At 43.5% G+C, this 12,435-nt stretch overlaps 1 protein-coding gene across 1 annotated transcript; it reads left to right on the forward strand.

Moving 5' to 3' along the window:
* The first annotated feature begins 244 nt into the window (after positions 1 to 244).
* On the forward strand, positions 245 to 9,371 carry LOC120909004 (outer dense fiber protein 1-like). The gene is made up of 3 exons (XM_040320578.1): positions 245 to 425; positions 7,997 to 8,056; positions 8,940 to 9,371. Exons 1-3 carry the CDS (start codon positions 320 to 322, stop codon positions 9,035 to 9,037), a joined length of 264 nt encoding a protein of 87 aa, XP_040176512.1. The 5' UTR covers positions 245 to 319; the 3' UTR covers positions 9,038 to 9,371.
* Positions 9,372 to 12,435: the final 3,064 nt, after the last annotated feature.

The following is a 12,435-nucleotide window of genomic DNA, read 5'->3' on the forward strand; positions in this document are numbered from 1 at the left end:
CATAAAATCCCAATAAAACAATGCATCAGTATATAATAAAATAATAAACAACCCTAAAACATTGAGTGTAAATAGCACAGTGCTGAGTAAGGAACCCTATTTAATTAGAAAATGATAGGCATGTGGATAGGGAAATGTGGATGGCTCGTATATTTTGAAGCACCTCATAATTTTGTTGTGACCAGTCAGTGGAAAAATGTGTCCTAATTTCAGTTCCTGTTACAGTATATATAAAAAGGTCCCATGGCAAGCTATTCAAACAACCAAAATAAACTCTTGCAGGCTCTGAATTTTCAAAGAAGGCAAACCAAAAGCAGATATGTCTGGAATCAAAGGTGGTTGTGGTGGGCAGAAGATCCAGTGCCAGGATCCATGCAAGAACCCTTGCCAAAAAATTACAGTCTGCAAAGATCCATGCCAAAACCGTAAGTCTTGTATTTGCATTTTTTAAGTTTTTTTTTTGTTCAATAAGATTTTTATTAAGTGAAAAATGCATATAGAAGCATACAGCACAAAAGAACAAAAATAAAATAAGGGTAAGAAGTAACATAAAATAATATCCGTAGCATCGACATCACCATTACTGGTAAACAATCCCGTGCAGCACCGCCGGAGTATAGTGCCATCTAGTCAATAGTTTATAATTAACTTCAGCGTATCTAGATGAAATAGAGGACGTATGAGCAAGCAGCAAGACAGTATCTCTTTGGGAGGGCGAGAGTTCCTTTTGAAGATCCTACTCCCACCTGAGCAGGAAGGCCGGAGTGCCATGGGTAGAGAGGGAATACAACGCTTTATAAAAATAGGAGAGGGGCCTCTCCACTGGCCGGTCTTCTACAAATGCTGATTCTACCAGTGTTAAAGCTGTGTCATCCCTGAAGGGTTGGGGTAGAGAGCGGACAAAAGCTGTCAATTGACGGTATTTCCAGGACACCATAGGTGTCACTTCCGAAGAACCAACAACATTAGACAGAGGGGTTAATCCCGAAGGAGAAGCGACATGGTGAAGGAGCGTCGCAGAGCCCAAGGACCAAGGTTGTTGGTGCGAAAGGGTATTACCAGGAGGGAAATAGTTATGACCGGAGAGCGGCATCAAGGGAGAGTTATAGGGCCAGCCATGAGTCTTACTCAATGAGTCCCACACCATTAGAGTGGAGCGTGTCAGAGGGGATGTCATAGTGGATAAAGACCTGAACTTCCGGGGGATCCACATTTGAACATAGGGGTCTGTACCGCACAGGTCCCTCTCAAGCGACACCCAAAGTTTAAAAACCTTATGGTACCTCCAGTCCGAGATCCTGGTTAGGACCACAGCATGGAAATACCGCTTGACATCGGGTAAAGCTAGCCCCCCTCCCTCTTGGGTCTAATCAGCGTGTCCCTAGCAAGTCTGGGTCGCCTCCTGTTCCATACATATTTGCAAAAGAGTGATCGTAATATCGTAAAATAACCCACCGGAATCTTGTACGGGATCATCTGAAATAAAAATAATATTCTGGGTAGGACGTTCATTTTCAACACACTAATTCTCCCTAGCCAGGAATGTGCTAACGGAGACCACTTTTGTAAATCTGACCTGATTGCGTTCATAAGGGGTATAAAATTCGTACGAAATAGGGATGCGGGATTAGCTGTAAGAAATATGCCTAAGTATTTCATCGAATGGGCCTGCCAGCTAAAGGGAAAGGATGCTTTCAATTGCGGCACAATACGAGGGGGAACCGTTAGGTTCAACATCTCCGACTTGGATAGGTTGATCTTAAAATTAGAGACCACCCCGAAAGCTTTGAAAGCAGCCATTAGATTTGGGAGGGTTGTAATTGGTTGTTGTACGTAAAACAGGATGTCGTCAGCATAAGCAGCGTATTTGTGTTCAGTAGAACCCACCATAATTCCCCGGATATTCGGATTGTGCCTAATTGAAGATAAAAAGGGCTCAAGTGATAGGGCAAATAATATGGGCGAAAGGGGACACCCTTGTCTGGTACCATTATAAAGTGTGAAGGGTTCACTTAACGTTCCATTTATACGTAACTGGGCAGTAGGGGAGTTATACAAGGCTGAGATACGAGAAAGGAGAAGCCTATTGGCAATTACTTTAGCATATAATTTAGCATTAAGGTTCAATAAGGAAATGGGGCGATAGCTACCACAGACACTTGGGTCCTTACCAGGCTTAGGAAGGACGGTAATGTGGGCGTGAAGCGTTTCAGGTCGGAGAGATCCGTCTCCTGAGACCGCGTTGGCATAGTTAGTCAAACACGGAAGCAGAAGATCCGCAAAAGCTCTATAGTAAGTTACCGTAAAGCCATCGGGGCCCGTCGCTTTACCGTTGGCCATAGCCTTCAATGCCGTCCGCAACTCAGAGACAGAGAAATCGCCATCTAGAGCAGCCAATTCTTCCGTCGGGATTGTTGGTAAATTAACCTGAGCTAAATAGTCTCGAATGAGCTGCGTCCTATCATCCCTGTCCTCTCCTGTTTGTCTGACTCGGTATAACGATTGGTAGAATGAGCGAAAGACTTTGGCTATAGCCGAAGTTTCATAAACCAGAGAATCTTTGGGGGACTTAATTTTAGCAATGAACGCAGCAGACTTCTTTTGTTGCAATGAGCGCGCCAACAGCCGACCAGGCTTGTTACCCCACTCGTGCAAACCCTGAGCAACAACGCGGAATCGCTGTTTCTGTTCCAAATGAAAGAGGTCTCGTAGTTCCTCTCTCTTCCGGACCAGTTCCTGGAAAACCGACGACGACAACCCAGCCTTGTGTCTACGCTCCAGGTCCTCTATCTCTCCAAGTAGCTGCATTTGGTGGTGGGTGCGCTCCCTCTTCTTTTTTGCCCCTATCTTCATAAATTTGCCCCGAATGTAGGCCTTATGGGCCTCCCAAAGCGTTCCCGGCATCACCTCCGGCGTCGCGTTGTCCGCAAAATATTGAGCCAATGCATCCCCAATCACTTTCTTGTCAACATCCTCTAGGAGTAGGTTATCATTAAGCTTCCAATTAGTGCTTTTAATCGGCACAGAGGGGACAGTCAGCAGAAGAGAAATCGGAGCATGGTCCGAAATAGGGGAAACCTCAATACTCGAGGCAGTGGGGAGAGATAGATGGTGGTGGTCTATAAAGAAATAATCGATTCTCGAATAGGACGTATGTAAGTGGGAAAAATGTATGTAGTCTCTCATTTGCGGATGCATAATCCTCCATACGTCCATCAGTTGGGTCTCATGCAGACACCTGCGTAAAAACGCTAGGCGTCTCCACGAGATACAGGAGGTCCCTAGCGATGTGTCCACTGACGGTTCTAGCGGGACATTAAAGTCCCCAGCCAAAAGAATGCAACCGCAGGCAAAATCTGTCAACTTCCTAAGGGCATTGGAGATAAAAGAAGCCTGACCACGATTGGGAGCATAGATGGTCGCAATCGTGCAAGGCATACTACCCAGGGAGCCTTTCAGGAACAGGAAGCGGCCCATAGGATCACTCATCATGGCGTCTAACACAAAAGAGGAGCCCCTATGGAACCCAATAGCCACCCCCTTAGCATTACGCACGTCTGATAGGCTGTAGTACCACAGAGGATACTGAGGGGAGAAAAGCTTCACTGATGTGGTGTGCGTGAGATGGGTCTCCTGCAGGAGAACAATGTCCCCCTGCAGGCGAGCCAGTTCCCTATACAGTTGATGTCTCTTACCAGGTGTATGTAGTCCCCGTACATTAAATGAAAGCAACTTTACCTTAGCCATAGTACACGTGAGTTCGAGCTGCTCAGGGCTGACCAGAGGCAGAGGAAGGTCCCCCGGGGAATAGTGAGGAAGGGTAAAGGAAAAAGGAAGAAAAGGAAGGGAAAAAAGGAAAAGGTTAAATAAAAAAAAACACATATCATCAATTCAATAAGACACAATAACCCACTAGGGGAAAAAGCATGCGCACGCATAAATCTGCCGTGCGAAGAAGGATCACGTACGCGGCCCGGCCCCCCCACACAAGCCGCCCCCGAAGAGGCAACAGCACGGGAAGACAGGGCAGTGCCGGACCCCAATGGGGGGGAGGCGCAGGAGCACGGGCATCAGGCAGTAAACGCGCCAAAACCTCTGCTCATTCACCCCAGCGCCGACACACTGCAAAATAAAATGTTAAACCTTAAAACTTAAAAAAAAAAAAGAACACACGTGATACATCCAACATCAGATTCCTGTCCCTGCTTGCGACCAATGGTCGAAAGGCAAAGACCCAGCAGCTTAGTATTGCAGAAATAGGAAAGTCAGTCCATCACAAATCTGCAGGTAAAAATCTGCTAGGCCATAGCAAAGAGGGAGTCAGTAGCAGAAAGGCCTCGCCACGGGCCCCGGGTGAAGTACAAAACGGCAAAAATAAAGCAATGTTAGGTAAAAATAGGTCCAAAAATCAAACAAATAAAAAAGAATAAAAAAGGAGAAAAACACCAGGGGCAAGTCCAAGGACGAGGGACACAGGAGTAGCAACCGAAAGATCACAACATCATAGATCAGCCTACAGAGGGAGAGGCCCCTGGGGTGGCCGAGCGACGGCTCTTACGGCTAACCTTCTGCCATTGCGGATCTGTAGAACCCGGCAGGGTAGGGATGGTATCCTGCCAACCTGGAAGCTCGGGCGGAGGGATGTCAACATCTGCACAGAATTTCTCCAGGTCCTCCGGGAACCGTAGAACGGCCGTTTTGCCGTTCTTTTTAGCAATGAGTGCAGCAGGAAAGCCCCAGCGGTAGGTAATGGACGCCTCCAGGATTATCTGCCTCCAGGCCCAGCAGGCCATTGAAAATACCGCGAACAGAAGGGAGAAGGTCATCATCACCCGTAGCTTCGGGGAGACCTCTGATACGGATGTTATTCCTCCTATTTCTGTTCTCTTGGTCCTCTATTTTGTAGAGAGCCATTCTGTGGGCTATAGTGAGGCTCCGAGTGGAGGCCTGCAGGGATCTGATGGCCGAAGCGTGGCGGTCCAGCCGGAGCTCAGTTTCTTCTACCCGACCCAGTACCTGTGAGAGGTCCGCCCGCACAGCCGAGAGTTCCTTCTTTATGGTCCTCTCCAAGCCCTGGAAGAGGGAGGCTAGCTCAGTCCTTGTAGGCAGATCGTCCACACGAACAACCACGCGGCGGGAAGGGCTGTCGGCTCTGTCGGAGCAGGCCAAGGAGGCAGAGGAATGGCGCCTCTGATCCGATTTGCGGTGGGAGGCGGAGCTTGTAGCGAAGTTCGCTCCACGTGGAGAGTGGCCTAGGCCATCCGTGTCCTCGGCCTCGGCTGTTTCCGCGGCCAGAAATCGCTTGATGGAGCCCAGTTGTGGCCCAGCTTTGGGGAGGGATTTGCCTGTCTTCTTCCGCATGATGAGCTTAAATGTGTTGCAGGTTTAGGGATGTAAAGACGGCTAAAAGTTGTGTCGGCGCCGGAGCTCGAGGTAGACACGTCCTCACAGCATCGCGTCCAAACCACGCCCCCCTGCATTTTTTAAGTTAATCCCATGTACTGCTTAAGATTTATGTAAAGCATTCTATTGTGAATTTCATTCTGTTACAGCTTTCTGTTAATTGCAGGAATGTTAGTTATTGGGTACAATATCAGTTCTAGCAAGGCTTTAGAGCAAATACTTAAAGTGGTATTAATTTCAAAAACAATAACATATTGCATACATTTTTTATTGTAAGGCTTTTTTAACCTTTATTTTCAACCAAAAATCTGGCCAGTAAAATGCTTCTTGTCTTAGGGTAGACAGCAGCATTGTCAGTCTCGGTTTATAAAGTAGAGGTACATGCACACACACTTTGATTTTTTTTTTTTTTTATCAAAACGATACATGTACATTTCTATCAAAAATATTGAAACTGCAAATAATCAAATAGCCATAACAATCTATTCCAATTGATTTAGACTAAATTTGATCAAACTGAGTCAATAGTCCAGGGCAGAATATTAACAGTCATTTTGTATCAGTCTGCTGCACAGACATACTTTGTTTAGGAATAAGATCGTATATCAGGTTATTTAAATAGTAGAAATAGTGATGTGATCATAAGTTACGATCATATCTTACTTATCTATCAAAATCCAGTTTCCTGTGTGTGGCATGTTGATTCGAAAGAGGTTGATCTGAAAAGTTAATGAACATTTATTGAGGGATTAATTGAGGCATGTCCACCATTGGATTAATGACTAACAAATGTTTTTTTTTCTTTTGGAATAAAGATTTTATATAAAAGAATAAAAGCAATTGTTAACACCCCTGTCCGTGTTAAATGGCTTATTTCAACCCTATAAGTTTAAAGGGGTTTAAGCTAGTGCATTGTTGGTTCACTTACCTTTTCCTTCAATTTCTCACTTCCTGTTTTTCCTCAGTAAGCTTTCCACCATCATCCGAGCGATGGAAAGTCATTTAGAACAGCTTAATGAACACCTTACTGAGGAGGAACAGGAAGTGAGAAATTCAGACAACGAAAACAAAGAAAAAAAACATTTAGAAGGAAAATCGAAGGAAAAGGTAAAGGAACCAACAATGCACTAGCTTAAAGTAACCTATTTAGAAAATAAAAAACAAACCTTTACAATCCCTTTAACCCTCTAAGGCACAGGTATCAAACTGGTGGCCCTCCAGCTGTTGTGGAACTAGAAGTCCCATGAGGCATTCGAAGGCTGACAGTTACAAACATGGATCCCACAAGCAGAGGCATGATGGGACTTGTAGTTCCACAATAGCTGGAGGGCCGCCAGTTTGACACCCCTGCTCTAAGAAGTTTATCTCAGGGGTTTCCAAACTATGGCCCTCTAGTTGTTCAGGAATTACAATTCCCATCATGCCTAGTCATGTCTGTGAATGTCAGAGTTTTACAATGCCTTATGGGATGTGTAGTTTTACAAAAGCCGGAGGGCCATAGTTTTGAAATCCCTGGTCTATATCATATACAGTTAGGCCAGGTTTTCTTACTTCATTCCTACAGGCTCCTTGATGTCTCTAAAGCTGCTCATAGATGGATCAAAATTCAGGCAGTTCGGGAGGGACCAGACAAATTTTAATCCACTATCTGTGCACAGAAGTCAATCTACTGATCAACTTCTGTACAACCGCTCTCCTGGAAAATTTCCTCTTGGTCAGCCCTGCTGGCTAAAGCCTGCAGCACTGATCAGTGTATTCTGATGGCAAAGAAGTGTCCTTGCTGTCAGAATGCAATGACACAGGGGGGGGGATTTAAATGTGTGGATGGGGAACTCATCTATAGCCTGCTTTAGGCTCAATAGGGGTTGGTTTCACAATGAGGAAATATGCCAACGATGTATTAGTACCCATGTGGAAACTTGAGGAAATCTGGGTGAAGTGGTTTAATAAATCTCAGGCTAAATTAATATTTAGTAGATTTTGTAAGAGTTGTAATATTTCACCAATATCATTAGGCTTTAAAGGGGTTGTAAGGGTTCATGTTTTTTCACCCTAATGCATTCTATGCATTAAGGTTAAAAAACATCTGATGTTTGCCAGCCCCCCAGCCCCCCGGTTTACTTACCTGAGCCCTCGAAAGTCCTGCGTGGAGAACGCACTTGATCTTGGCCCGGGCTTCAAGGCTCTTCTCGGCTCTTCATTGGATAGATTGATAGCAGCCATTGGCTCGTGCTGCTGTCAATCAACTCCAATGATGCGAGGGCAGAGTCCTGTAGTTGGTGGCTATGGACGCCGAATACAGGACTTGGGAGCACGTTCGCAAGGTAACCTCCTTTGAGAGAGTGCTTCCCAGGGGGGTTACCAGACCAGGGAGGAGCCGAGACATCCACTGAGGGACCGCAGAAGACAAAGATCAGGGCTACTCTGTGGAGGTAAGCATGAGCTGTTTGTTATTTTTTTGTTTTTTTATTTAAAGCTTTACAACCCCTTTAACTGGTTTATTTCACTTGTTCTTTATTATCCTTATTTCACTTGTTACCTGTTGCTCTTCTGTAGTGTATATATTAAATATTTGTTTGTGCTTTTATTTCAGCATGTAAACCTCAGGGTCAGCACCATCATCAACGTGGAAATCTCTATGTTCGCCAACAAGGTAATTCAGAAAAATTCATGACTGCCTTCAGAATTTAAAATCAATTATATACAATTTAAAAAATTCCAATCCTACTATCATTAGAAGAGCAAATTCCAACCTTTGACCACAATGTAGCTTGTTTCATTACAAGAATCCTGTTTTTTTAGGTAAAAGCACTTTCACCCCTTCCTGCTCAGGCCAATTTTCAGCTTTGAGCACTGTCACACTTTGAATGACAATTAATCAGTCATGCAACACTGTACCAGTATTTTTGAGACAGATGGATCTTTCTTTTATAGCATTTAATCACCACAGGGGTTTTTATTTTTTGCAATTGTTACAACATTTTGCAAATAGGTAATTTTTCTTCTTCACTGGTGTGCTCTGATGAGGTGGCACTGATGGGCACTGATAAGGAGGCCCTGATAAGGCTGCATTGATGGGCACTGATTATCAGTGTAAATAATGTACTCACTGTGGCCCTCAGAGATCAGCTCTCCTTTCCTCACATGCTGTCTCTGTGTGAGGAAAGGAGACCTGATAATCGGCAAGTCTGTTTACATTGTGGCAGCTGTGATTGGAAATCGCTGATTACATGGTAAAGGGTTTCTGTGATTGGCCCTTTACCCCAATCCATAATCCGCTGTGTCGATGGCATACAGTGGTCACAGGGCGTGCGTGTGAAGACAACTAGGGACGTCCCCCCAGAACTGCGCTGTAGCTGTATATCGGCTATAGCCGGGGCGATAAGTAGTTAATAAGGGTTCTGGGAAATTTATTATGCCATTCAAACTTAAATAAGTATGTTGGTTTTAAAAATAAACTTTTGGCTGAACCTGAATTATAAATATATATTTTATACTTTAAGTTGAATACCTTACTAATATTTCTTTATTGGCAGATCCATGCAACCCCTGCAATCCCTGTGTTGTTCCTGTCTCCTGCTGTCCTGATCCCTGTGATCCTTGCCAGGGCCAAGGAAGTTTTTGCTGTGATTAATGAAGAAGAGATTACGTGTGCCTCAAGCCCAAGTTACTAAATTACTCGTTTTAAACCTACATTTTCTTCATTACTTGTTAATTCACCTTACCCAATAAAAATCTTTACTGCTTTTTGCAATGTACCACTTGCTCTTTATCTTTTTTTTTTTTTTTTTATGTGTTGTGATGGGGTAATAAAGCATTAAGAAATACCGTAGATATCTTTACATTTATACATTGAATATTTTACACAATGCAGTTATTTAAAATGTAAATTTTTCTTATGGTATCCAGGTGAATTTTTACATACTGTTTGGTGCAGTAAAAGGTTTCTACTTGATATTATAATTTAATGTATGTGGCATTGTGTTTTTTTTAGCTGTAACATTCGAGCACAAATACGTTTTTTGAACATACATGAAATCAGCTGTTAGTCTGAAATGAGGCAGCAGACTTGCCAGGAAATATACTTTGCATTAGAGTTGTAGAGTATATAACATATAGTGGAGCGGAGTGGAGTATAGAATGTAGAAAACACAATAGAGATGTGTGGAGTATACAAGGTATCACAGATGTGTGAAGTATGTAGTGTACAGTGCAGTATACTGTATAATGGGGACATTTGTGGAATATACAATGTTCAGCAGCATTAATGAATGGCTAGAAAGTTTTAAAACAGTATAATATATAAATATGGCATACGTGCACTACTAGAATGCCATATAGAAGGTCAGAAAGACTTAAAGTGGATGTAAACCCCCAAAACATTTTTTTTAATTATGACTCATATCGGCTACAGCAGTGGATGTCATTCCATCTGTGCCCAGTCTTGCCACAAAGAGTTAACCCAGCTCTGAGCAATCATCTTACCTTTTTCAGATAAAAACACAGAGAAATAGGTGTCAGGTAGTGTGCGGGTATTCCATCACTTCCTCGATGCCGCAATGTCTCCTGGGAGCTTTTGTAATTGTTCCCAGGAGACATTGCGGAGGTCTGCCGCAAGTTATCGCAGGATTTAGAAAGAACTTTAAGCAAGTTCTTTCTAAATCCTGCGATAACTGGCGGCAGACTTCCGAAATGGCTCCTGGGAACAATGACAAATGTTCCAAGGAGACATTGCGGCATCGAGGAAGTGACGGAATACCCGCACACTACCTGATGAATCCATATACAGGAAGCGGGCAGTAACAAAGGATTACTAAGGTTTGCCTGCCCCTGTCAGTGACTCGAGCTGGGCATCGCCGCTTAGTGAAGGATTGGCTCAGGCGGCTCGGCTGCTCTCGGCTGCTCTAGTCCTGCAAAGGGAACTGCGTTCCTACTGTGAAAAAAGTGCAGGGACTCCGTTCCCACAGGACTTGAGCCCTGGGCCTAATATACATACTAGGGCCAATTTAGACAGGAGCCAATTAACCTACACATCTAAAAATGGACTGTGTGGATGAAATACCTAAATACATAAACAATATCTCAAAGGGCACACCCCTATGTAAGGGATGTTGTTGGATGAATGATCACATGTGCAAAGAAAATGCTTTAGAATGCTATATGCTCAGCAATATGAATGAGAAATTGTTTATATATACTTGGGTATCCCATCCATATTTTACCAATGTGAATTGTAATGTTAGTTGAACCGGATCCATTCTAGATTATAGTTAGTCTTCTACCTGTTTTTATTACACTTGGGAAATAAAAATATATATTTGGATTTTTTACATATCTGTAAATACATATATGCATATACATACACACACATAGATGTGTCAAATACTCTAGGTATGCCCTGCCTGTTGCGCCAAAAAGTATAGTATTTTGGTTGTTAAATAAAAAATAGACAAAGTCGTCTTTCAGGGGCTGATTTTGTTAATCTGGGTTGTGCATTAAAAATGAAAAATATCTTGGTAAAATGTTGCACTTTGAGTGACATGCCCACACATATACACACTATGGGCCAGATTCACAAAAGAATTACGCCGGCGTATCTATTGATACACCGCGTAATTTTAAATTTCCCGCGTCGTATCTTTGTTTTGTATCTACAAAACAAGATACGACTGCATCTGGGATCGATCCGACAGGCGTAGGTCTTAGTACGCCGTCGGATCGTAGATGCATTTTTTCCGCCGGCCGCTAGGTGGCGTTTTCGTCGAATTCCGGCCGGCGCATTTTTTTACGTCGTTTGCGTTCGGCTTTTTCCGGCATATAGTTACCCCTGCTATTATGAGGTGCACTCAATGTTAAGTATGGCCATTGTTCCCGTGTCGAATTTTGCATTTTTTACGTTGTTTGCGTAAGTCGTTTCGCGAATACGGCTGTACGTAATTTATGTTCACGTCAAATCCAATACGTCCTTGCGACGTAATTTGGAGCAATGCACACTGGGATATTTTACGGACGGCGCATGCGCCGTTCAAAAAAAACGTAAGAAACGCGGGGTCAAGTCAAATTTTAATAAAACACGTTCCCAACATCCCCATTTGAATTACGCGGCAATACATACGTTACGCCGCCGTAAATAAGGGCGCAAGTTCTTTCAGAATACAGAACTTGCGGCCAAAGTTACAGCGGCGTAACGTATCGGGGATACGTTAGGCCAGCAGAAAGATCCGCTGATCTTTCTGAATCTGGCCCTATATAGTTAATATGAATATATTCAATATGCTGTTTCCATTTGGTATTATTTCTATTTTTAGTTGCATTTGGTAGACTATTTGTGGATTTTTTTTGTGACATTTTGAGTCGATGTATATAACTTCTGTAATGGAACGTTTCACACTCCGCTTGAGTGCTTCTGTCATATACCGCTTCCTCCAGTCTGAATATAGATATTAGATATTTTAGCCGCATATTACAACCAAGAACTAGGCAGGACTTCTTTGGCTGCAGAGCTGGAACGTGAACTGTTTATTTGAACACAGGTACATAAATATACACTCAGTGGGACATTCCCCCTTCTTTGCATAATGACATCGGGTGGGGTAAACTACATTCAGTAACAGACACACAGGTATATTCAAACTTCTCATCAGTAGACTGTTCTATCAGCAGGAAGAGCTGTTAGAGGAATTCCCCCCCTCCCTCCTCACAGCTAATCCACATACACATATACACCATGTAATACTTTTCTCCCAAGGCAGGCAGACACAATAGAACAATGGGATACATGCACTTGACAAACACATAGCAACCCCCACCCCACTAAAAACCATCTAGTAATGGTCCCTCAAATATTCTTGAGGGATAATGTTCAGACATATTAATGTTCCAAGGGAAAGAGCCCCTTCATTCAGAAGAGTCTGTAGCTCAGTGCTCGGTTGGTTGAAATTCAGTGGGAAACCGCCTGATTTGTGACATGCCCACAAGGTGGAAATCAACTTTGGCAATGCTGCAGTGGCTGCACATACAGCAGAGGGCCGT

The sequence above is a fragment of the Rana temporaria genome, chromosome 8 (assembly GCF_905171775.1).
Source record: "Rana temporaria chromosome 8, aRanTem1.1, whole genome shotgun sequence".
NCBI lineage: Eukaryota > Metazoa > Chordata > Amphibia > Anura > Ranidae > Rana > Rana temporaria.